The following is a 25,863-nucleotide window of genomic DNA, read 5'->3' on the forward strand; positions in this document are numbered from 1 at the left end:
ACCAATCAGAGAGGAGGAGAGGGGCGGGGCGAGGCGCAGAGCTCCCCGCGGTTGGACGCCGCGAGGGAATGGAGCGGCGCCGCCGGAAGTGGGAGGCGGGCTCTTCCGGCAGAGCGGAGGCAGCGCGGCCCGGCGGGCGTTGTATGGCGGATAGCGTTCCCGGCCGCCCTCGCCATGTCTGTGGTGCCGCCCAACCGCTCGCAGACCGGCTGGCCCCGCGGGGTGAACCAGTTCGGGAACAAGTACATCCAGCAGACCAAGCCGCTGACTCTGGAGAGGACCATCAACCTGTGAGGGTCGCGGAGGGGGTCGGGAGGAACCGCCTGAAGCTCCGTGCGGGGATCGCGGGCTGCGGGGAGCGGTGGGATTCACGACGCGGAACGGTTGGGTTGGAAGGGGCCTCGCAGCCCTTCAGCCGCACCGCCTGCCGCGGGCTGGGTGCCCGTCCGGTTCAGGTTGCCCTGAGCCTCATCCGTGGCCTCGGGCACCTCCAGGGACATGGCACCAGTGCAGCAGTGCCAGCGCTCATCTCCCTCTGAGGGAAGAATTTCCCTCCTTTTAGTTTTAAACCACTTGTCTTATCGCTGTCTGCCTGTGTAAAACATTACTCTCCCTCTGGACACGCACCAACAGCTCTGCATCCTTCTCGTGCTGCGGGGCCCAGGCCTGGACACAGTACTCCAGATGGGGTCTCACGAGGGCAGAGTAGAAGGGGACAGTTCCCTTCCTCGTGCTGCTGCCGCCCCTCTGTTGATGCAGTCCAGGATACCGTTAGCCTTCCATGCTGCGAGCAGACACTGCTGGCTGCTTTTCATCCACCAGAACCTCCAAGTCTTCTGCAGAGCTGCTTTCAGTGAGAAAGGTTAAAGAGATGGGAGAAAGCTGTCATGCTGCAGCTGGGCAGCAACGAGGTGCTCTCTCAGTCCCACCTGAACCACTCTCTGACTCCGTGGCTCAGTGGTACACAACACCTGACTCAGGAGTGTGACCCCCAAGCACCAAATTTACTGAATTGTGGCAGAGTTGGGGCTCGCGGGTGCTTCTCCGTGAGCTGCTCGCAGGCCTGACCTGTCTGTGCTGCAAGGGGAGCAGGCTCCTGTTGGCTTGGAGCACTCTATGTGTGGCCAGCAGCACGTGGGTAGGTGTGCTTGCTGCTTGCTGAGTTTGCAGTATGCTTCTCTCACAGTTGAAATGCACAGTGGGTGCTACCAGAGAACACTTGATTCTGCTGGAGTTTAAAAACTGTAGCTGTAAATACTTGGTGTGAGAAGGCACGTAGTTCTGCTTCTGTTTCCAAGTGAGCTCCAGTCAGTATTTGATAAATATGTCTGTCAAGCTGCAGAAGCAGTAGATGTGAACTGTAGTTGTCAGTTTTCAGTTGGTATTCAGCAGTACATACTGTTTGGTGTGGCTGAGTTGGTTCAGAGTTAAGATTCTTATTGTGGAAGCTTAAATGCCAGCTTCAGGGATGGGAATATTGTGTTTCTGAAGAGGAAAACCAACAGGAAGTTGAGTTATCTGCACTTTTTATTATTTTTTTAAAGGTAGGCTGATGGTTTGGATGTACAGACTGATGCATCCACACCAGCACAGCGTGATGGATTGTTAGACTATCTGGGAGTCTAAACATGTGAATGAGTGGCAATGTAGGTGCTCATAAGCTTTAAATATGAGGGGAGAAGTTTGCTTATAAAGGTATTGCAGTTAGTAAATTTGTTTAGGATCACTTATGGATGCAGGAATGGGCTCTGACAAGGAAATGATTTGTGCTTTCTGTGGTGTCAGGTCTTTGTTACTTGCATTTGCCTGTTGTCCTGTGTGCCCTCTAGGGCTGCCTGATTCTTCCTCTTTTCTTTCTGATTTTTCTCTCTCCACTCCATCCCTGTTGCCTGCAGAGGTCCTGCGAGTGCACAGTGCCTTGGCTCTGGGGATGGAGGTCCAGCACCTGAGCCAACAGAGGGATCTCTGAGTGATTCCTGCCCCTCTTCCAGCCCTGCACACAGACACTCAGTGTTCCAGTAGCCTGGTTCTCAGGCTCTTTACTGCACCTGCAGGAGCAAACACTGTCCTGCACAGCCTGCTCCCTCCCCAGCAGAGCTTTCTCTCCCTTTTCTCTCTGCTATGAAGTCAAAGCCGGTGGGTGCAGGTGCTTCTGGGTGCTTTTGCCTATTTCTGAATTGGCAGCACGACACCGTGTCCCATCAGCATGACTTCCTGCCCTCGTGTGTCATCGTGCAGACCTTGGTGTGGCACGGGGTGCTCAGAACTCATAGTCCATTGCAATGAGCAAGGTGCTGCTCCATCGAAGGTGCATGGAAGGCATTCCTTCCTTCTCATGGAAGGCACAGCTGCAGGGTAAATGCTGTGTGCTAGAAATTTAGATTTAGCTTTCTTGCTATTTAGTAACATTTTTTTTTTCCCCTTTAGGTATCCTCTCACCAATTACACATTTGGCACAAAGGAACCCCTTTATGAGAAGGACAGTTCAGTGGCTGCTCGGTTCCAACGCATGAGAGAAGAGTTTGACAAAATTGGCATGAGGAGGACAGTGGAAGGGGTTCTGATAGTGCACGAGCACCGGCTGCCCCATGTGCTGTTACTGCAGCTGGGTACGACCTTCTTCAAGCTGTAAGTGTCTGCATCTTGAAAGTGCCTTCTTAGTCCAGCTGGAAAATCACAGACCTCTCTAAATGTGCCTATCACAAAGTAAGGCGTGGCCAACTCTGCTAGGTATTTTTAACGAGATTCATTTGTTCTAAGCTCACAGTTTGTGAGAACTGTTTTTAAATGATGAAGTTTTCCTCTAAAATGTATTTACCTGACTCTGCTCGTGCGTAGTGGAGGGTTGCTTGAAATCTTTGTTGCAGTGTGTCATCCTGACAGATTCTTCTTGAAAACCATGCCAGTAGTCAGGGCTTTGGTCTTACACTGTGGAAGCTGTTATGCTTAAACTCACTGCAAAAATGGTGTAGCATAAACCCTGGTAAACTCAGAATGGTATCAATTTACAATCTGCCAAGTAAGCTGGGTACAATAGGAAGAACAGGCATCTGAATTTGTGAGGGAAGTGCTTCAACTACTCCGCTGTTGTCACAACTGGAACAAAGTTTTAGTTTTGGTCATATGATTACAGTGGTGGTGGTGCTTGTTTTCTTATTTTAAAATGGTTAGACTTGAGGCAAGTTTTTATCCTAGTGTTCTTGGTTGTGTGTTTTTAATATTTGCATTGTTTGGTCTCAGGTGAGGGGAAAAAAGGAACTTTATATCCAGATTCTTTTTGGACCTCCTGGTTTGGGGCATGTATGTGGACTAAAAAGGCAAGGCTGGGAAACATTTGGAAACAACTGTGGCAAAAAAGCATCTTCAGTGTTTTCATTATCCTGGTATTAATGCAGAATGGTTCCCCTTTTGAGTTTTATGCTTCCTGTACACATCACTAAGTGCTGCTCTTGAGGTTAGAACAACTACAGCTGGTGTTTACAGCCCCTTCTTCAACTTAGGTGCTTTTATATTAATGCTAAAACTTCAAGTGTCCCCGTCGTATATTGTTATACGTATATTGTTACACTCTGTCCTACTGAAGTCATTTATTATTATGGGTTTGTTTTGTTTTGTCTTGTTTTTTAAGGGACACATAGCAGCCATTTGAGATGCTCTTAGTGAAAGCTACCCTATTGTCTTCAGATTTGCCAGGCTTGGATTTGGAAGGCAATAGCCTTGAGTGAATTTGTGGCTCTGTGTGTGGAAACGTGTCCAAACTTACTGTGAAAGTCTGTGAATACTGTAAAGCATAACTCTAGCTTTAATCATTGATTATTTTAACAGACCTGGTGGTGAACTCAATCCAGGAGAAGATGAGGTAGAAGGGCTCAAACGCTTAATGACAGAGGTCTGTTTTCTTTTGTTATGTTGCAATTCTGGAATGTTGTGGAATGCTGAATTATGCTAGTTAGTAGAATGGCCTCCTCACTTGTCTTTTTGATGCTTTTGTGTTTGACTGTAAAATGTTCTCAGGTCACTAACAACTCAAATAAGCATTCATTCATCCCCGTCATGAGAGGGTGACCCAGAGGTCTGTCTTCCCCCCAAGTCCTGTGTTTGTGTGCAGCTTTACTTTTTGGCTGGCTTCAGGCAAGCAAGCATTCAGATGTGCAGCAGGGTACGTCGCTGAGCTGAGCGTGAGGATGAGGACTTGTTTTTGAGCCAGTTTTCCCAACACAATAACTTGATCAAAATGAATGCAGTCAGGTAGCATCCCACTGCATTTTGTTCTTCCCACTGGTCGTGTGGCACTCAGTTTGGCTGAACGTGGAATTCAGTGTGTTTTCTCAAGTGTTGTTGTCCTGTCAGATGAGAATTGTATGGAAAAAAAAAAGCCAGTTTATGAAACCAACCAAACATTAAACATTACTCCAGAATAGCTCCAAATTACATCATATGCTTATTACAAAAAGTCCTCGTGCTTCCAGAGTGCATTTTCTACAGTTGTGCTTGGAGTATTCAGAGTTTTGACTGTAGCTGTATTGGATAGATACTGGGCCGTCAGGATGGTGTCCAGCAGGACTGGGTGATCGATGACTGCATTGGTAACTGGTGGAGACCAAATTTTGAGCCTCCACAGGTGAGTACTTACTTGGCTTTCATTTTCTTAAACACATCTTGTTCTTCCAATAGCCTCCAGGAGCCCCGTGGGCTTTTGGAATGTCTGCTGTGTGAGCCACTAGTTTTCTGGTTATTTTTTTGTTAACCTATTTAGTCTCCTTTCTGTGGCTGAGGACAAACTAGAGTATCTCTACTGGAAACTCCCTCTGCCTCCTTTCACCTGTCCCAATGGACGAGAAGCCACTGGATGTAGCAGTGCCCTGCCTGGTGCTTGGCTCAGCACGCCATTTAAGTTCCTGTTTTAGCTGCAGTGGAAACTTAAGCACTGCTACATAAATAACACATGCTCTGTGAATAGTCCTCTCTATTCCTGTGTGCTGAGAACACTGGCTCAGTTTGCTGTTACACGTTTCTGTCTGTCAGGTTGATTTAACTGATAAAAAGCACTGGTACCTGCAGTATTTTCAACGCTCTGTTCAAGCATTTTTTTTTTTCTTCCAGTACCCCTATATCCCAGCTCATATTACTAAACCAAAAGAGCACAAGAAGCTTTTCTTAGTCCAGCTTCAAGAAAAAGGTAAGTGTTTGCAACCGAGGATTTTATTTATACAAGCTGTAAATGCATGTATTTCATGCAGGGAAATGTGGCTGCAGGTTTGTTTTTGTATTCCTGCTTATGGTTCATTTGTTTACAGTCAATCATTAAAAAAATAAATGTTGATATCAGTTTTGAAGCTGGATGGTTGTTTGAACACGGGTTCCTAGTAAACTCCCATTCCTGCTCCTACATCGTTTGCACAGCCTTTGAGAGGAATAAACCTTAACTTTGAAAGGAATAACCCTACTCTAGTGGTGTAGTGCTACATGTAGTGATCTTGCTATGACATGTTGGGAGTACCTTGGCTGAATGCTTGGTGATGTTTTTCATGGAATACTAAGCCACTTGTATCTGTTGGTAGCTTTGTTTGCAGTCCCCAAAAATTACAAGCTGGTAGCTGCACCGTTGTTTGAGCTCTATGACAATGCACCAGGATATGGACCCATTATTTCCAGCCTTCCTCAGCTCTTGAGCAGGTATGTTGTGTTTGCTGGTACTGCAGTTCTGGGAGCATGGGCACTAAGGCAGAGTCAGCACTGCCTGAACCAACTGTGACAGTTGTGCAGCTGTCCCAGAGAGCTTACCATGCACCTCACACCACGCGATGGATGCGTCAGGTGAAGAGCTGTGGTGTGAGCAGCTCCCTTTGTCCCTGCTCCGCCTACAGGCAGCAGCTAAGTTCTGCTGAGTGCCTGTAAAACTCATACACAGCCGCGTGTCAGTTTGGGGGCAGTGCAACAGATGTGTCCAAATAGGGACCTCATGGAGCTGAGATGGATGGTTACTTTCTCCGCGGCCGTTTCTGTGCAGTGCTCTTATGTTTGTAGTGGAACACAGAAAACAAGAATGGCTCTTCAGTTAAACATGGCCCTCTGGTACCCTTAGAGCACACAGGGTTGGCTCTGATAGCACAGATGCTGCGAGAGCTGCTGGTGGGTTTGTGGAATCCCCCTGGTACGCTCACCAGAGATGAAGTGTTGGCTACTGTTTCTTTTGCAGCCCCAAGAGACTGATGTGCAGTGCTCCTGTAGTGTTAGCTGTTAAAAAGCACTGCCACTTGTTAGACTCAATCTGCCTTTGGAAAAAAAAAATCCCTTCAGGTCTGCCAGGTGGAGGCTCGTTGAGAATAAAGCCAAAACGTTTGCTTGTTCACGTTCCAAAATGTCAGTTCAGTAAACTGCATAGTAGTCTCTCACTTGGTATAAATCTTCTAATTTTAGGTTCAACTTTATTTACAACTGAGTTCCTGAGGAGTCTGCAGAAGAAGCCGTCTCTGTGAGCACAGCTTCATGATGTAGAAAAAACGACGTGTGACTCAAGGGTTTCTTTTTTGTTCTTTTCCCAAAGGCCACTAAGTTTCTATTGTATGAATAGAGAAGTGAATCTCAACTGTTTAGGTAGTGGGATGGCAGCGTGATATCAGTGATTTAATCACTTTTCATTGTAATACTCACCGATTTTTTTTGTACAACATTAAACAAAATAGAACTGACTGGTTGTCTTTTTCGTGCATTTTATTTTCCCTTTCATTGGCTTCTACTTTGAAGAACGTATTTTAAACTTCTCCTTCAGAAATACGCCAAGGATCTTGAAAGCAAGAGGAGGGTCTGGGTCACTGTGGAGGTGCTGAAGTGCCTTTGGGATGCAGCACTGAGGGGCGTGGGCAGCGCTGGCGCAGGTGGATGGGTGGTGGGGCTGGATCATCTCAGAGATCTTTTCCCACCCTGATGCCTCCTGTCCGCGGGCAGGTGTGCGGGTGGCGGCGGCTCAGGCGCGGGGACCCCCCCCCCCGGGCAGCCGTGCGGGTGCCTCTCGGAGGAGGAACAGTCGCAGGCAGGCAGGCCGGCGCTCCGTTCCGTCGCCGCTACGCGGGAGCGGGGCCGCAGCGACGCGAGCTCCGCCCGGACCCGGCGTCCCGCTCCGTGCCGGTTCCCCGCCGGCGGAGGCCCGCCCGGTGACTCAGCGCGGGGCGGTGCGGGCGGAGGGGGCGGTGCCGGCGGGCGGGCGCTAGGCCGCAGGAAGCGGGGCCGAGCGGCGGCCGCGGCGCTCCGCGATGCCGCTGCTGTTCCTGGAGCGCTTCCCCTGGCCCAGCCTGCGCACGTACGCGGCGCTCAGCGGCCTGGCCCTGCTGGCCGCCGTCCTCAGCGCCCGGCGCGCCCTCGACGCGGGCGGCGAGCAGCGGGCGGGCGGGCCGCGGGCCCTGGACGTCGCGTACTACCTGCTGTCCGACAGCCTCTGCGTCTGGGTGAGCCGGGGCGGGGGCCGCGGGGTGCCGAGCTCCGTCGCGCTGCAGTAACCGTCCCGCTTTGTGTCCGCGCGGGGCTCGTGTTTCTGGCACTTAGGGAGCGGAGCGCTCAGCCCGTGTCTTAGCGGACGGCGGGCTTACTTCCACCGCGGCTACGCTGCGCACAAAGGCCGGCTGTGCCCGGCTCGTCCCTTCCCCTGGCCGCCCTCCCTCCGTGCCGGGCTGGGGCAGGAGGATCTGTGCTGACCGCTCTGTGCTCTCCAGGTGCTCGTGAACACGGCGTGCTGCGTCCTGATGCTGGTGGCCAAGCTGATCCAGCGCGCGGTGTTCGGCCCTCTGCGCGTCAGCGAGAGGCAGGTGAGGCTGCTCTGCGTGGAGTACGGAGTACGAATCAGCTTTAAAACGAAACTCCGCTTTGAGTTCTCTGTGCTGAGCTGCGTGGTCCTGTAGCACCACGTAGAAAACATCACTCCCCCTCCTGCCCTGAGTGAGCCCTTCACCGTTCTGTGCCTGCGCTTACCGGCTTCCAGCTTATTTCTGGAGGGGACTTCTCCATTGTTTAATTGAATTTTACAAGCCCGTGGTCAACTTGAAAACTGCTAGCACACGTTGGCTGATTTCTTACAAGTCCACCTCGGTTCAGAGTGTTCGTAACGTCTGTGTTTCTTTCCTGCTTCGCTTGTGCCAGGTGGCGTTTCTCCACTGCCTTTCACAGTTAGGGAAGTGCCTGTGCTGCTGACTCCCATGCTTTGCTCCGTGTCCTGACTGCTGCAGACATACAGATGCTCTCCAGCCTCAGACACAGAGGGGATGGCTGAAGGAGGGGGCAGGCAGGCATGTGGCCAGGACTGCAGGCTCGCGCTATGCGTTCCTGCACTTAGTCTGGGCAAGAAGGTGTGCAATAATGCAGCTAGAGGACTGTCACAGCCCAGGCTTTTTAAAAGCAGGATCCTGCAAAAGATAAAAGCAGCAGCAGTGATTGGAATAGTAGATATTTTTTAAATATTCACGTAAACAAAGTTCTCTAGGAAAAGTCAGGCCGTGATCATTTCTGGCACGCAGAGCTGGGGCACATAAGGCTTTGTGAGTAGCCATGGGTCCCTCAAAGCCTGTTGTATCTGTGATTTGCTCCCTCTGAGTGAAGTATATAACAAACAGAACGTTGGGTCAGGCTTTTTTTTTTTCCTTTGTCATACGTGTTGACAGTGAGGATGAGGAATTTTAACCAACGGTAATTCCCAGGTTGTTCTCTGCTCTCTTAAAAACAGAAGTGAGAGGCAGTGACTTGGATTCATTTCTGGATGGTGGGAGTACACTTTAGAGAAAAACTGGTTATTGTTAGTGGTGAACCAACGCCGTCAGCATCAGGAGGGAACTCTGGGCATGTGTTAACTGTCCTCTTGCTGGTTTCATCATGTTCTTTAACAAAACATGTGAACTGTCAGTGCTCTCTCCGCAGTAACTTAGTGCCTTTCTTTTCAGCATCTCAAGGATAAGTTCTGGAATTTCATCTTCTACAAGTTCATCTTCATTTTTGGTGTGCTGAATGTTCAGACAGTGGAAGAAGTGGTCATGTGGTGCCTCTGGTTCTCTGGGCTCGTGTTTCTTCATCTGATGGTTCAGCTCTGCAAGGATCGCTTTGAATATGTAAGTTTTGGTTCTCTTGGAGGTATACCAATTTAGAAGCACTGGGTTAGGGTGGGTTTCAAGCTGACTGTGTGGGCCTTTTCCCCACCTGAGGTGCTGAACGTGTGCAGCTTCCAGTAGCTTCAGTGACTGCTTTGGAATGCCGTGTCAATCTTACTCCTTCAGTTTTCTCATCAGAAAAGTAGAGCTGAAGATATTTGTTTTCTTTAACGAATTGCTCCTTATACATGCTCTGTAATTACTATTGTGTAACTCTGTGTCCTGTCTTCATAGCTCTTGGTGGAGAAATGTGGCAAGCAGGACTTCCCTTAGAATGGTGCCCTTTGGGACTGATCGTAAAACCTCTTTGCGTGGATTCTGTGCTCATGTTTCAAGCTCACTTGCATCTACCCAGTGCTGAGTGCCAAAGCCTTTATGGTGTATGGCACAACTTTCTTCATGAACTATATGCGGTTTCTGTTAATACCAGCAATAAATTTGGAAGAGAGACCCAGAAACTGAAAGCTAGGCAAGAAAGATAGAACAGAATTTGAACAGTAAATCCTCTTCTTTAAGCATCTATAATGCATGTGCATTTTCCTCAGCTCCTCTGTCCTGAAATGAAAAGGTTTGAACTGAACTGAATCTATGAATTTCCTCCTGGTAGCTTTGCAGTTTCTTTATTTTGTTATTAATATCCAGTAAGGCCTGTCAGTTCACAGGGAACACAAACTTGAAATGAGATGGACTGGGGCTAGTGAGATTGAGACAGGGCTGAGCCTGGCAGACCTTGGGTAGCCTTGGGCTTGTTCAGAAAGCTGTGAGAGAACAGAGTTCGTGTGGGGAGAAATCCCTATTATATCCCTTCTGCATGTGTCGTAGTTCTTTGTTTGGTGCTTGTTGATTTGCCTCGTAGACTCAGCTGGATGGGAAGCTGAACCAAATGTCAACAAGGAAGAAGGAATTGGTTTTAGAACAAAATATGAGAGTCAGCTTTAATCAGAGTGGGGTGAACTTTGGGCAACTCCTTTCCTTATCCTGTTCTTTCTGCCTTGAAAATAAGGACGTGGACCCCTCTTGAGTAGTTTCTGATTTGATCTAGATGTAGCCTACTGTCAAGGTAGCTTAGATAGTGAATATGTTATACATGTTGTTGAATTAGACCATTTTCAGTGGGCTCTGCCCAGCAGCCTGTAGCTGCAGGTGAGTTTTTGGAGGGTGATGTCTCATTCTTCCAGCGTTGCTGAGTTCTTCCTAAGCAGAAGGATGTGCAGTGGATTTGATGCAGAAACTACTGGGTGAGAAAGAGCCTGTGGCTTTTCACACAGGTGACCTAAATATTATATCAAGTGATCAAAACAGTCCCTTCTGACTTTAAAAAACTCTGTGAATGTAAAAGAGAGGGAGATGAGGGGTGCCTTGGGGGAGTGTTTCCCTTTAGCTTTCTTTCACAGTTCTTATTGCTATGATGTGTGGTTGAGGATGTGAAACCGATTTTCTTCTGGGAAACAAAAGCAAGGAAAAGTGTTTACTGGGGATGTAAACATGGGGGGGCAGGAAGGACTAAGTGCTATTTCAAACCTGTTATGTACTTCTGTGTTTGTGCTGCAGCTGTCTTTCTCTCCAACGACACCCATGAGCAGCCACATCAGAGTCCTGACCCTGCTCGTCGCCATGCTGCTGTCCTGCTGTGGGCTGGCAGTTGTCTGTGGTATTATTGGCTACACCCATGGGATGCACACCTTGGCTTTCATGGCAGCAGAGGTGAGACTGCTTTCATATGGTGTTGCTTTTGCTCTGCTTTTCACTCCTCAGCTGGGGCTGTGTGACACTTTCAGCTCGCGGTGAGTTTTCTTTTAGTTTCCCACAAGAAGGAGCTCTAAAGATGTACATGAGCCCCTCTCCTGTTTCAGGCTAGTTGCCAGATGTGCATTCTTTCTCTGTTCAGAGTTTAGGCCCACAAATGCTCTTTGTCTGAAGAAGAAAATGAGAAGATAAATCTGTAAGATGATGCTGAAATCGAACGGCAGCGTATGAAAAAATAATGGTTGTGCTTCATAAGCACTGCAAGAAGGCTTTGTTGAAATGGCAGTTAGGGAGAGGAGCAGAATGTACACGTTGTGTGCACATTAGCCTGCTCCCTTGAGGTTGTATTTTCTATTTCACTTCTCCCTAAAGGGATCACGACTAACATCCTTTCCCTAAGGAGTGCCCACGGGATTTGTGTGAATAGTTGCATCTCAGGTGAGGTGAGCAGTTTGTGTTTGGGCACCTCTGTAAGCGTCAGGCTGTTTGTGAAGTATGCATCCGTGTGTTGCAGGGTGAAATCAACGTGCTTGTGATGTTACGGTCACTGCACTCTGCCTGAGGAAGGGCTGATAACCAGTGTCACTGCACATGCTGGTGCATCCTTAGTTCAGATAATGAGTAGCACCTAAGATGTATTTTTCTTATCTACTACCTAGAATTCATACTTGGAGTTAGCAAAACCAGTCAGCTGATATCAGGGTGATGTGATGCTTGGTCACTGGACACATCAGTGTACTTTCTGTTAAATACAAGAACATGCTGGAGTGCTGGATTTGCAGTTCTAGAGGATTTACTGCTGTCTGTAATAGGTGGTGTCACGTTAATGCTGCATCTCTTATCATGGCTTGGCAGAGTGGTGTATGTGCCCCGTGCCAGCATGGGGGAGGTTGATCAGTGTTCTGGTTTCCAGGAGTTCCCTGCGTGGTGCTTGGTGCTGATGTGTTTTGGGTGGCCGGATGGGGCCTGGCCTTTCACTCCAGCTCTTCTGTCTACTCGTGGGCAGAGGTGAACATAGCTGCACAGTCCTCAGCTGAGCCATAGGTCTGTGCTGCCCTCTGTGCTGCAGAGGAGGTTTGTGGAGGATGTATAGGAAAGGGTCTCCGTCCTGCCCTGCCCTGCTCCTCTCAGCTGCTGTTTGCCTGTGTGGTGGGCTGGGTTTGATAGCTGTGGGCAGACTGGGGGGGTTGTCTGGCCGTTCATTGACCTCAGTTCTACTTTTGCAGCATCTGAGTGCAGTGAATTCTGTTTCACCCTGCGATGTGTGCTCAGATGAGCTGTTCCAGTTGTTCTATTGCCTGATATGTTAGTGATGAAAAATAGCAAAGAACCGTTCCCTGTTTGCTCTTCTTCACATCATTTGTAATTTTATGGAGTTTTCTCCTGCTCCTTCCAAGGAAAAGAATTCTTGTCTGCTTTCCCTTCCACGTGAAACTGTCTAACCTTGTCCCTTCCTGTGCCTTCTCAATATGCCCTGTGTGGGTGACTGTGAGGAGCTCCTTTGACTTCAGTAGCCAACGCTCATGGCAGTGGATTAAAACGTTCAGGTGGTAGTGACACCTCGTGGTCCTCAAACTCTCAACAAAAGAGCATTAAAGCCTGAAGGCTGAAATGTGTTCCTGGTGGTGGCTTCCAGAGGGCCTGGCCAAATGTATTCCGACAGCACGTATCTAATTACATTAAGCTGCATTAAGCTATTCATCCTCTCCTGACTGCAAGTGCCCACTGCGTAGTGCCTCGCAGCAGCAGGGGCGGTGTGTGGGAGCAGAGCTGCCAGCTGCCTGCCCTGTGCTGCATCCTCCTGGGAACAGTGTGCAGCGAGGAGCAGTGTTCTCTGAGTGCCATCGCTGGCAGCTCCCCGGGCTGCTGAGCTGGGTCACTGCCCTTCCTGCGCTGTTGCCTGGCTAGCCAGCACCAGAACGTCTTGGCAGTGAAATGGTGGATTGGAGGGAAGTACGGGAATGCCAGATTCCAAACACTGACTGAGGTTTTAACCTCTTCAAAGCTGTAAAAATGTTCAGATTTCCTGCTGACAAACGTCTTCCTTGCTGGAGGCTTCCTGCCACGTGTCGTAGTTCTGACATCACTGTGCTCCGTGGTGCATCCGCCCGCAGCTCGGGCAGTTGTTCTGTTTCACTGCCTGTGTGGTGAGCATTGGGATGTGTTTGCCTTTTCTCTGTGGTCTGCTCCAAGCTCCTCTGTAGCCCAAACCCTGGGAACAGAGCAGTCTCTTTCTCTTACCCACGTTTGGGATAGGGGGAGGCAGAGGGCTCCCATAGAGCTGCCCAGGTGCTGAGCTCCATGTGGGGGAAGGTGTCTGTGCTGTGCACAGTGCACAGTGACTTGCTGCTGTGTTCACAGCTGTTTCTGTGCTGTTTGACTGATGTGTGAGTCTTACTCTGAAGCCCCTCTTTGGGCAGAATGCTCATTCAAAACCACTTTTATCGCTGCAATGGCACATTGGTGTTTTTGATGTTTTATTTCCGTTGCTGCATTGGATGCCTGTGCTGAAGGCATGCCAGCAGGCAGCTCTACGGGCACGGTGTGCAGTCACTCCTTGTAAATCCCCTGTGCTGTGGCATCTCCTGGCACCTGCTAGCTGTGGGCAGGCTGGGGGCTTCGTCCTGCCCCTCTGCTCCCGTGGTGTGGCACAACAAAGGGTCCCAAAGCTGAGAGGGGTGGTGGGGCCGTGGTTCCTCCATGGGGAAGTGCTTAGGTAGTCCAGAAGCACGACTTTCTGGTGGCTTGTCTTCAGTCTGCTGTTTTCCTTTGCCTTCTGGTGTGCTCAGTTATGTTCTCTGTACTTAACCTAGCGAGGTTGTCACAGGTATGTTGTGCACACAGCTGTTTCACAGGACTTCAAGCTGCGCTGAATGCACCGTGTGCACTCAGCCCTGCTACCCAGGCCAGAGCACTGTTAACCTCTGTTTCCTGTTTTGCAGTCTCTGCTGGTGACAGTCAGAACTGCTCATGTCATTTTGCGGTGAGTACCCGAGCTCCTGCAGTGGTTGCTCAAGATGTTTGTGTGGATCTAAGAGCTGTTTGCAGTTACCTTGCTGAATTGCAAAAGTGTATTTGGGGATGGGCCCCTCCTGGTTTTGGAACAAAAGTTCTACAGTGCATGGATTGCTTTAGAGGCTGCTAACAGCGGTGCTTAAGACATGGATTAAAATGGATTGGCACTGCTGTTTGGGGATTGATTTATGCTTCTTGATGCCATTATACTGTGTTTCTTTTAAGATCCTAATCTCTCTAACTTTTGCTCTAAAGAAGTAGCACACTCATCCATCTGCAAGGTGTATGTAGGGCATGATATAAAGAGCAGAAGCTCTTCGTCCAGGTCACCACCATCATTCTGGGTCTGTCATTAAGCTATAATGCCTCACCTGAGACACACCTCAGAGGCTGAACAATGTGGGTCTGCAGCATGCAGCACTGTCATCTCAAAAGTGGCTAGAAGAACACACAGGAGTTTAGCAATGCCACTGTACTTTCTGTCTGCTGGTGCTATATGTAGTGCCAGTGTGGGCTGAGGAATGGCTGCTTTTTGCCTTTGTCAGATATTGCTGTTTGATACCAGTAAAATTAGAGAAAACAAAGATAGCAAAGGGTAAAGAATCCAAATCCAGAAGATAAAATACCTTAGAGATTTTAGCTAATGAAAAACAGAAAGTAATGTTAGCGTCTGTGCTCTCGCAGATATGTAATTCATCTCTGGGATCTCAACCATGAAGGAACGTGGGAGGGTAAAGGCACATATGTGTACTACACGGATTTTGTCATGGAGCTGACCTTGCTTTCCCTGGACCTGATGCATCATATCCACATGCTGGTATGGAGTACAGCAGGCAGTGCTGAGCAGTGGGCCTTAAAATAGCGGGTGCTGGGCATTTCAGGTGTATATTTGTGTTTCTCTTGTTTCACAAACTGACTTGTAGAGTTCAGTAAGTGAAGAGGAAAGCGTAGCACGGGGCTTCTGGCATTCTTTCCTCCTGTATAGTTGCAATCTTCATAAATAACTTATTATGGAGTATTAACTACTGTGTTAACTACCTATTTACTTGTCTTTATTATTGAGCAATCAGATGGAATTATTTTCACTGGCAGCAGATGAACAGGGCTCGAACACCATTCCTCCTGGTTGAGGATGCTGTACTGCTCAGGTTTGAGGGGGTGAAGAGCAGCAGTTCCTGTGAACAAGTGTGGTTAGTGTGAATGCTCATAACAGAAGTACTGATTTCCTGGGTCCTTGTTCTTTTAGGCACGGATGTGGTTTCTTGTGGCTGCCTCCTGGTTCCCACAGCGTTCACTTCTGATCCCCCCCCTCTTGTTTTCTTTCCCCTAAGCTGTTTGGCAATATCTGGCTGTCAATGGCAAGCCTGGTGATCTTCATGCAGCTGCGCTACCTGTTCCACGAGGTCCAGCGAAGGATCCGGCGCCACAAGAACTACCTGCGTGTGGTTGGAAACATGGAGGCCCGGTGAGCTGCCTGCTTGCTCTGGGGGACAGAGTGTGCCGTGGGCAGAGGAGCCCAGCCAAGAAACTGAGCTTCTCTTATATTCCTTTGACACACGATGGTGTGTGGTGAGCTGGGGAGTTGGTGTTGTCCAAACGGTGCTCTGAAATCTTCCTGCTCCAGAGGGTGTGCTTTTACTTTGTATTTGTGATGAGGACAGTTTAACACGAACATCGGGCTGGCTTTTACCAGACGTCCTGCTTTTCTACAAGTAATGCTGGCCACAAGCAAACTCTCCAGTGCTGAATTTCTTCTGTTTGCCCTTGCGTACTGCATTAAGTGGTAGGGGTGGCATAAGGTCTGCAGAGCTCAGTCTGCTTCGTGTATTGACTTTGGCTCTGGTGGAAATTAATGCTTCTCATTTTCTCAGGCCGTGCTGTTCAGTTACTGCCTGAAATTTAATCGAAATATTAATTAAAAAAAATTGTCTTCTTTAAACATGAGGCCAACTTCAGGCCAGCTTTGTACCTGGAGTCGAGCTGAAAGCTCTGCAGGATTACTTTAGGCCATCTCTCTGTACCAAGACAATATAGAGAAGTGGACAGGTCTGCTAAAAACTAAGAGCATGCCAGGTGCCGCTCCATCTCTGATCCAATGTTTTCATAGCTCAGCCGTGTCCTCAGTAAAATGAGGAGCAGCAGGGAGTTTTTCTGTATGTTGCTGTATCATTTTCATTTTAGACTCTGTTGGATTCGACCAGCTCTGTTGCCTGCTGCTGTGCTCTAGGTAGAGAAAACAGTCTTCCCTGGAGATGCCCAGTGTGTTCTTAGCAAAAGGTCAGGTAGTGCTGTCATACCAGGTTAAGAGCTGCCATGTGAAATTCATCCACAATGCGTTATTTCTTTTTGTTGAGGTGCAGCTGTTAAACCTTTTACACTGCTCTCAAAGCTGTTTTGAGTTGCAAACGTTTCAGACATCTTGTCTGAGTGACTTAATGTGTTCTTGTCACCCTGAGAGTTTTGGAAAAATCGTATTCTGGCTTCTTGGTGAATCTGCCAGCATGCAAGCTGGCTTTGTGCATTCGTGTAGTCAGCTTTTGGGTGTGTTGCACAGTAGCAGTACTACGAACTGTTGCTGTGCCACTCCTCTCAGTCCTGTTTGTCTTTGGGTACTGTGCAGTAGATACTTGCTTGGCACTGTAGTTTAAATATATAATAATTCAAAGACAAGTAGAGGTTGGTGAAATCTGAGGGCAGATTTTGTTGTACCATAAGTTCTTAGGATCCCAGGAAGACATTTTAATGGGTACAGCTATTAAAGCTCATTTAGAAAAATGACACAAGCCAAATCTATACAGGTTATAACTTGAGGTTCTCAACCTAATGATCATGTTCCTTGGAAGACAATAAGTCAGAGCTATTTGAGCTTAGGGTGTATGCAAGATGTGCCAAAACAAACTCTGTAAGAAAGCATGGGAGGGACGTGTGTGAGAGTTTTCCTTTACAGTATTTCTGGTTATGAAAAAGATAACAAATGTGCTGGCATGCCTCCCCTAAGGAAAAGTGGAGGGTGAGGTTTCCTCAGCACAGAGTTCTCTAGGCAGAAGGCCGTGCTGAGCTGTGGTGATCATTACTCTGTCTCTTCCTTTTGTAGGTTTGCAGTTGCAACACCTGAGGAGCTAGCAGTCAATAACGATGACTGTGCCATCTGCTGGGACTCCATGCAGTCCGCACGGAAACTCCCCTGCGGCCACCTCTTCCACAAGTATGTTGCTGGGGCTGCAGGGTGGGGAGAGGGGTTCTGTGGGCAAGTCTGGCACAGAGCAGGATGACAGGTAGCCAGCTGTCAGCTGAGCTGCGATTGCTTTCTGCCTGGGCCCTCTTGGTCTGCTTCTAAGTACAGAGCAAAAGCAGCCTGCGTTTCCATGTTTGAGTTGTTTCATTTGCTGCCTTCTTTCCTCTGATCTAAGAGTACCTGTATTGTACCAGCTGCTGTGCTGGTAGTACTGAGTTATGTTGGCTCAGCTGCAAGTCTATACCCTGCCTTGCTGTGCAAATACTTGGTAAAATAGGCCCTCTTTTTTTCCCCACCCTTCATCTCAGGCTTCATTTCTTCCATGAGCACGTGTTGGTTTTCAGGCAACGAGGAAAAATTGGAGTTAGATCCTTATGGACTCTACAGATACCAACTTTAAAGAGAAAATCAGCAAATGTTAAACAGCAAATATGCAGCACTTCCTTACGTGGCCATGCGTGCTCCAGGATGCTTGTGGGGGACACATCTAATTAGATAGCTTTGTTGGGGGCTGAGTCCCCCAGGGCTGTGAATGAAGGAGGTTAAACAAACCAGCTGGGGAGGTCCCCAGGCACTGCTAGTTGGAACCAGGAGGCTCTTCACCAGAGGATCATTCTCTTCTCTCTTTCTTGTGCTCAGTTGGTAGCAACTCAAAATAAGTGCTCGTGGAGGTAGAGTGCTCCGTAGATGCACCTTTCCTTAGATCTTTTGTAGCAGTGCTTGTATCTTTACATTTATATTTAAAGATGAAAGGAGTTATGGGGCTCAAGGTGGGAATTTCTGAAGTGCCATTTGGTTAACGTGTGCGGTCAATTAAATTCTCCCTGTGGTGTCATCTGAGCAGGCTCCTCTCTGCAAACAGCTTTTTTTACTTTTCTGGTAACTGTCAGAGTAGAGGTTAGAGTCATTTGTGACAACCTTGCCATAAATATTTATCTGTGTTCCAAGAAGTCTCTAATGAGATAATTTGCCTCAGTAGCAGAAATTCCTCTTCCAGTGCTGCTGAATCAATGAATATTTAATCATCTCCTGAGCACTTGACAAGCACAGGGTCTCCTCATCTTTCTTTTATCTTCTCTGTATCTAAAATGACCCTTTTGAATTCTTTTTTTCCCTGAAGCTCAGTTAAATTTACCTCACTGGTGCACTTAGGGAGTGAACATATTACACCTATGTTACCTATATTACATCTATGTTACATTACATAGATGGCTTTAGATTTCACAAATAGGTAACACACAGCACAGCTCTGAGTGCTTAGATCTGTCTTTCAAATGCTTCTCTCTTTCTGCAAGGCAGTGAATGTTCAGAATTAGGGGAACGTTGCAGTGGCAGAGCACTGGTTTCCGTTAATCTATTTATGAAGTTCCAGAGTTGTGCTCACTTCGATGCTTTGGCTCATGACTTTTTTCAAAAACACTTCAGGACTTTGTAGGTTTCTATCCACATTACTCTGGCAGAACTGCTGTGAAAGTTTATCCATCTCTTTTAAATTCGTACCCAGTTGCTGTTTGTCCTTTTTCAGCTCGAGATGGTGAGAGAAAAGGCACTTTGTTCCCTCCTTCCAGGCTGAACTTGCTTGTTCTGAGCTAGGCAGGCATCGTGTTTGCACTGGTTGAGTTTGGGGTAAATCTGCGAGCTTGTTTATAAAACCTGCACCACTTGAGAGTTTTCAGTGGGGAGGGAAAGAAACACAGCCAGCCACTGGGAGATCATCAAGAGTGCCTTGCAAATGATCTCTGAGCAGTCTGTGTGCACTTGCTAGTGCTCTGTACAGAATGTGCTACAGCTTCTTGAGGTACTTGTGTTAATGATGTCTCGGAATACTGTGCAGACTCACCATCATGTTACTGTGCTCCTGTTAGCTCTTGCCTGCGGTCCTGGCTCGAACAAGACACATCTTGCCCAACGTGCAGAATGTCTCTTAATATCACTGACAGCCATCATGTGAGGGAGGATCACCAAAGGGAGAATCTGGATGAGAACCTGGTCCCCGTGGCAGTAGCAGAAGGCAGACCACGCATGAACCAGCACAATCACTTCTTCCACTTCGATGGTGAGTTGAGTGGATCTGACATCTGATGCTGCTGACCAAAAAAACAAAGGAGCAGCCTTCAGTAGGAGAGAGTTCTGTGTTTCAGCTGAAACTTAAGCTGCACTGCTGCATGAGTTTGTCAGACTTAGTGCTCTTTTGCAAGAGCTTAGAGAAGCATCTCTGGTATTTCCCAGAGCTATGGAGGTGGTGCTCTCGTGTGACTTGGACACCTGCAGCACTGCTGAGCAGATAGAAAGAATAGCACATCATGCATTTATTTACATGGAAACAAGAAAAAAGGAGAGAATCAGCCACGTGCCCTGCTCTGAGCCTGAGCACACAACTAAAGCAGTTGCTTTGCTCAGTTATTGCATTCCCACATAGTAATATTCTCTCAGTGGTGCAGGCCACTTGGACCAGTTTCAGCTTGGTTAGAAACAGGCCTGTTTTTTGTAAAAATTGCTGAAGTTATTAGTGTATTTCAGAACTGAATCTGGTTCTGGATTATTTTCCTTCTAATGGGAAGAGGGATTCTTGTTTTCCTCCTCTAGCCCTCAGCTTGTTAAGCCTCTGTGACAGCATCTGCTAGTAGCCATCACTGGTTTGCTCCATCCACCTCCATCCTTAGGAATCACTGCAGTGAGAGCTCCCTTGTGTACCTTGTGAAAACATCATTACCTGTCTTAAATACATGAAGAAGTACTTTGCCTGCTGAGAACCTCTTGCGTGCCTGTCTGACTTCCCTTGTCATTTCTTATCCCTAGGTTCTCGAATTGCCAGCTGGCTGCCCAGTTTCTCAGTAGAAGTGATGCATACTACCAACATCCTTGGTATCACACAAGCCAGCAACTCCCAGCTCAATGCCATGGTAAGGCTGCGTGGCTCTTCTGGACCTCAGCCAGGGATCTCAGCCCCTTTCCCTCAGGGAAAGGGGTGCATGTGGATAGAGAGCAGAAGGAGAAGGAAGTCAGAGCAGTGCTTGGGTGCCACATGGGAGTGATCTCCTGAGTGAGAAGCTTCATTTCAACGAAGCTAGGGCTGCTGTAGGTTGTTTTGGATGTGCAAACACAAAAGGTAAAGTAAGTGATGGAGAAAACTTGTATGTGCTCTCTGCAGGATGTAGGTGGAGGTGGGTAGATCTCTTCTTAACTTGATTGTTGTGACTTTAACTTTCCTTTAGTGTGTTGCTTCACTCACAACTTCTAGTAGCAAAGGGTCAGAGTAATGAGAAAATGTGGTTGGTTGATGAAGTGGCTCACTGTGGCACAATGATTTGTCGATTCACGACGATGAGAGGAGTGCTGAGGATGAAGTCCCACGTTTAACCATGAATGAGCTCTGTACTGTAGTACAGGAAGAGGAGGAGGTGGCATAATGAAACTTCGTTAGCTTCAGAAGTGGCGTTTGCTTTGAGTTCTTTGGGCTGCTGTGTGCTGTAAGCCGGGAAGGGCTCAGTGAAGTGACACATGAAGGTGACAAAGCTTTCCCAACGTGAGACCTCTCCAAGCCTTCATGACTCTTTTAAGCCTTGATAGGATGAGGCTGCAAGTATCTGGGGGTTTGGGGTCAGGGGAAGGTGTTGGCAGATGGTTTGCTAAGTGAAATATGCAGGGGCTCTCCTCCTGAAGTCAGCTTAGTTTTTTTTACAGGACAGAGTGTCACACATGGGCTTTTTTTAAGGGTGAATAATGATTTAACACTGTGCATTATTCAAAGTAGCAACTTATATTGAAATGTCAGCTTTAATGGGAAGGCAAAGTTAGCAAACCACTGAAGTGTTACACATCTTTAATAGAAATGAAGTTCTCCTTTCCTGTTACTGAATAAAACCCTAGGGGAGTATTTCAAGAGAGGCTGAAATGCTGCATCAGTTGTTTTGGTCACAAACAAGTACAACAGAGTGAAGTTTGCTGCAGTTGCTTGATTTTCAATGCCCTGTGTGCTGGTGCAGTATTTTGCTTTGCTTCTCAAACGCTTTGTACTCAGTTTTATTTGTTCCTGTCAGTTTTTTTTCCCTTGTAATTTTCAGAGCTTTCAGGCTGTATGAAAGCTGGCCTATAGGCAGGTGGCAGGAGAGAGTATGTGTTTAAAACCTATCCCACGTGTCCTTAACGTGTCCTTACCATCTTGGAACGCATCTGGGGCAGAGAGAAATGGTTTTATTTTGGTGGCTTTTTAATGTTCAGCTAACTGTCAGTCATGCCTGGCTTTTGTATAGATCTTTATGAAAGGTGCTGTCACAAAATAGGGACTGGGAATCTTTTGAAGCCTTTATGTATCTACATGCCCCAGGGAATAATAGAATGTATGTTTTCAGGACCATGTGGTGCCTCCATAGGAGCTGTAGTTTTGCTGCTGACTTCAGTGGAGTTGAAATATTGCCCTGTAACTCACTGCCAGCATGGGTTTTCATTCCCTTCATTTTTTTATTTCTTCCTGCACATGAATTATTATAACCTAAACTTTGAGCTGTTCCTTTTTTTCCTGTTTCTAGCAAGACACCTACCAGCTAATTGTATATATCCCTAATACTGCCTGTATAAACCTTGCTTTCTCCAGGCCCACCAGATTCAGGAGATGTTCCCTCAGGTTCCTTATCATGTAGTTCTGCAGGATCTGCAGCTAACACGTTCTGTAGAGATTACCACTGACAACATCTTGGAAGGGCGCATCCAGGTGCCTTTCCCCACACAGGTGAGTCATGAGACCGTGCACCTAAAATACCTGTCTGTCTTACACATGGACTGAGCTTGTAGGCTGAGTGGCACCAGGTAAAGGCACAGTGAACCCAGCCTAGCTCAGTGCAGTGTTACTCTTCAGATTTTACCTGTGTGATTATGTTGCAGTTGGAAGATGCAATCCTTTTTTGGCTGTCTGGCACATGTTGTTTCTTCACGTTGCAACGTCTGACTTAATCAGAACGTCTCACTGTCGTGTATGGCTGAGGCGTACACATCTGTTCCTTGCCATAGCTCTTGGCAGGGCCTTTGGATGTGTTAGGATTGCTCTCACGCATGCTTCAGCATTGTCCATGTTTAATACAGGACGCTTTCTTTATGTGGGAAAGCTGGAGACTGTCACCAGTGAGCTGCAGGCTGTCCCTGGTGGTGTGACTGGACTGCAGAGTGCATCAAGTGCTTTCCTATGCAGTCTCAAATGCACATCAGAGTGCCACATGCCAGACAAATATACCTCGGGGTTAGTCTTTCCTTGGTCTGGGGCTCCATAAATGCAATGTATTCAGTCACGTACCAAAAATAGGAATTGAAAATGTCCTAGCTGGAGACAAATATTTGTTCAGTGGAACAAATTTCTTCTCCGCTGCTCATGTGCAGGAGCTTTAGGACATTTCCAGTTGATTTCTCTGCTGACAGATAATCAAATTGCACCATTTAGGGAGGCTTTCCACAAAGAAAGGAGACGGCGAAAGGAAGCCTCGTTCTGAATTAGAGGTAGCACGTCTCCGTAAGGCAGTCTGAGGACAGCGGTTCTGCTAATAAGAACACTGAATTCTGACTGCATGCACATCAGGCAGTGCTGCTATCTGGAGTGCAGTTTCAGCCTGCGTGTGGGGAAGCAGAGAATTGTCGTTCAGCACAGTGCTTTCTGCTCAATGCTCACGGATCTGCTTCTAAATGGAGCACAACACATCCCGTTGCAGAAGGCAGGGTTTGAATGCATTCAGAGGACTTGTTTTTGTTATCTTTAAACCCGTGGTGCTTGTGTTTCAGCGTGCAGAGGCTGTTAGACCTGCTTCAAACAGCTCTGTGGAGCGGCACAGTGCTGACCAAGAGGACACTGAGATGGTCGCCCAGGTAACGTGGTGTATCGTAGAAGGAGTCCAGTGCCACAGAAGTGATGAAGTCCTGTGTGAGAAGAGGCTGAGACACCTGGGTTGGTTCAGCCTGGAGAAGGCTGAGAGAGGATCTTATCAGTGCTTATAAATATCTAAAGTGTGGGAGGCAAGTGGATGAGGCCTGACTCTTTACGGTGGTGTCTAGTGCTAGGATGAGGGGCAGCGGCCAAAAACTGGAGCAGAGGAGGTTCTTCACTAATATGTGGAAGAACTTGTTTACCATGAGGTGGCAGAGCCCTGGAACAGGCTGCCCAGAGACGTGGTGGAGCCTTCTTTGGAGATGCTCCGCTGGACATCCGTGTGTCCTTAGGGAACTATCCCAGCAGGGGCTTGGACTCGATGAGCTCTAGAGGTCCCTTCCAACCCCTGTGATTCTGACTCTTGTTGCTGCTCTCCTGCCTTCTGCATGCAGGAATTTTACGTACACCACACTCCAAACATAGTGCAAATATCCTTGGCACAGAAATGCTGCTCTGCTGCTGCTGACCTTGCCACAGAAGCTGTGTTGGGAGATCTTTGCGTTTCCCAACTCCTGGCAGGGCAGCAGATGAGTGGTTTTCCAGAGACTGCAGGCCAAACCAGCAGCTCTGTGTGTTCAGTTCAGACAGCCTAGCTTCTTTCCGTGCCTCAGAAAGCAGCAGTTCATTGCAGCTTGGTAGTTGGATGCAAAGAAGCCCTGATAGCAGGCTCTGCACAGACTCGAGACTTTTATTTTAATTAAAAAAGAACCTCTTTTCCTAAATTCCCCCCTCTTTTTCTCTTAGACCAAAAGAGTGCCACTTGAACTCAACTCAAGACTGGAAGAAATGGGAGAACTGAGCGAGGTGGAGGCAGAACCCAGTGAAGCAGAAGATTTTGAAGCCAGGGGAAGTCGCTTTTCGAAGTCAGCCGATGAGAGGCAGCGCATGTTGGTTCAGAGGAAGGAGGACTTGTTGCAGCAAGCTCGAAAGTATGTCCCTTCCTAAGGCTTCAGCCTGGCCACTCAGTTTTAATCTCCAAGAATGGCTGTCACGTGGATAATGACCACTGAAAGACTGGGGTGGGGTAGAGAGTATTAGAAGAGATGAGTACATTGCTGCAGCACGCTCAGGCGCTCTTTAAGAGTAGTGCCTCTGATAAACCCAGTTCTGAAACAGCATCTGGTGTTACAACATGCACACAGCTTCCCAAGTGGTTGATCTGAAGCTTTTCAAATCACAGGGGGATTTCTCCAGCTTCAGCAAGCTTTAGTTTGAGCTTCATGTAAGTGAGGAAACACTACTTGTGCTGAATCTCCTAGTACACTTCTAGCTAATCTCCTGGCTGAGGTGTCAGCCTGTGCTGTGTGATGTTACAGCTGAGTTTTCTGTCAGGCACCACTTTTCAAATGCAGAGCAAGAGTAAATATTGAGCTGAGTAGGCCTGACAGACCAGAAGAGTTTCTGATTAACAGGTCAACGCTGCTGAAGTGAGTGTGGCCATCTTCTTCTTCCAGTTCAACTAGTAATGGGTACTGCATGTAGAATCTTATTTTACATGAGTTATAGTCATGTTGGAGAGCTTCACTAGAATCTAGGAAAGGAAAAGCAAAGGAAAAGCACTTTAGATAACACTGGTTACAAATGCTAACAAGTTTTATCTGTTCTCAGAGAGGCTGCTGGAAGGGTCAACAAAAATATATTGCAATGTCTTCCTATGAATGACTGGGGGATATGGTGCCTTCTAAGTGTTTGCCTGTAAAGAAGGCTTGCTCCTGGGATCATTTTCTTTGTTTGAAAAATGACGTGTAGGGAAACGGAAGCATTTTTTACTTTCTAGTTTTCTGGTTCCTTTCCTGCGTTGAAGGGCAGTGGAATTGCCGAGTACTGTTTTGTCTCGAAGCACAGAAGTTTATTGGGCTGTTAGCTCTGGGAGCTGCTCCCTTGCATTCTTGCGTGACATGGCACTTTGCAGCCCCCGTGCTCGTCTGTCTGCACCCTCCTTGCCCTCAGCTGCAGTCAGTAACTTGCCTCAGGTCTCAGTGGACCGCTCTGAATTAAGAGCAGAGCCCCCAAACCTTTGGAACTGGCCCTTCCACAAAGGACCCTGCGCAGACACTGAGCTCCTGCCTCTCTGGGAGGTGTACCCAGAGATTATCTTTGAGTTCATGTGTGTGGGCAAATTTTCCAGCTCTGGGTGTGCTTTATCTCCTGCCTTGTCTCCTGAAAGCACCGAGTGTCTTCCAGGGTGAGGTGGGCTGCGCTCACTCATCTTCCTTTCTGCTCTTGCAGGCGTTACTTGAACAGAACCTCAGATGAAGAGCTGAGCGTGGAGAAGCCCTCTCTGCCCGAGGGAGCCTCCGCCGACCCGGTCACGCTGCGCCGCAGGATGCTGGCGGCCGCCGCCGAGCGGAGACTTCAGATGCAGCAGAACTTGTAGCACTCACTGCTTCTCCTTCGTCCTCCTCGTGAGCAGCGTTAATGAATTAAGAAATGAAATACAAAAAATCCCCGCGCTTTCTCTACCAGCAGGAAAGCGTCACTTCAGAGTTCAGCTAGCTGTGCCGCCGAGTGAGCTGGCTGCCGCTCTGCTGTATAAAGCATGTGGTCTAATCATGTTTGGACAGCTGACAAATTAACCTTTTTTGTAATATTTTCTATGTGACGTTGATCCCCTCCACAGACAAAGGCAATTTGTAAATCATGGGCGTGATTTCCGCAGCTCGTGCCAGGTGCTCAGCTGGGTGCACGGCAGAAGATGAGGGAGGTGAGTTTGAAGTGAGCAGCTGTGGGTGCAGGTCTGAGGGCACTGGCGTGTTCATCCTGAGGCCAGGGAGAGTGACTGCAAGAGGGAGAGGAAGCACAGGGTTTGGCAGCAAACCCTGTGA

The 25,863-nt window shown here is 48.0% G+C and overlaps 2 protein-coding genes across 2 annotated transcripts; both read left to right on the forward strand.

Moving 5' to 3' along the window:
* Window positions 1–103: 103 nt before the first annotated feature.
* On the forward strand, window positions 104–6,689 carry NUDT21 (nudix hydrolase 21). Its single transcript, XM_065733446.1, has 7 exons — window positions 104–290; window positions 2,428–2,628; window positions 3,826–3,889; window positions 4,532–4,621; window positions 5,104–5,179; window positions 5,562–5,676; window positions 6,421–6,689. Exons 1-7 carry the CDS (start codon window positions 175–177, stop codon window positions 6,440–6,442), a joined length of 684 nt encoding a protein of 227 aa, XP_065589518.1. The 5' UTR covers window positions 104–174; the 3' UTR covers window positions 6,443–6,689.
* Window positions 6,690–7,238: 549 nt separating this feature from the next.
* Window positions 7,239–25,657, forward strand: AMFR (autocrine motility factor receptor). The gene is made up of 14 exons (XM_065733468.1): window positions 7,239–7,445; window positions 7,710–7,802; window positions 8,928–9,092; window positions 10,683–10,835; window positions 13,820–13,860; window positions 14,577–14,709; window positions 15,224–15,357; window positions 16,987–17,097; window positions 18,993–19,183; window positions 19,927–20,030; window positions 21,722–21,856; window positions 22,894–22,977; window positions 23,783–23,967; window positions 25,268–25,657. Exons 1-14 carry the CDS (start codon window positions 7,254–7,256, stop codon window positions 25,413–25,415), a joined length of 1,869 nt encoding a protein of 622 aa, XP_065589540.1. The 5' UTR covers window positions 7,239–7,253; the 3' UTR covers window positions 25,416–25,657.
* The last annotated feature ends 206 nt before the right edge of the window (window positions 25,658–25,863 follow it).

Source organism: Cyrtonyx montezumae, unplaced genomic scaffold (assembly GCF_038088225.1).
Source record: "Cyrtonyx montezumae isolate F1298 unplaced genomic scaffold, pur_monq_1.0 scaffold_17, whole genome shotgun sequence".
Taxonomy (NCBI): domain Eukaryota; kingdom Metazoa; phylum Chordata; class Aves; order Galliformes; family Odontophoridae; genus Cyrtonyx; species Cyrtonyx montezumae.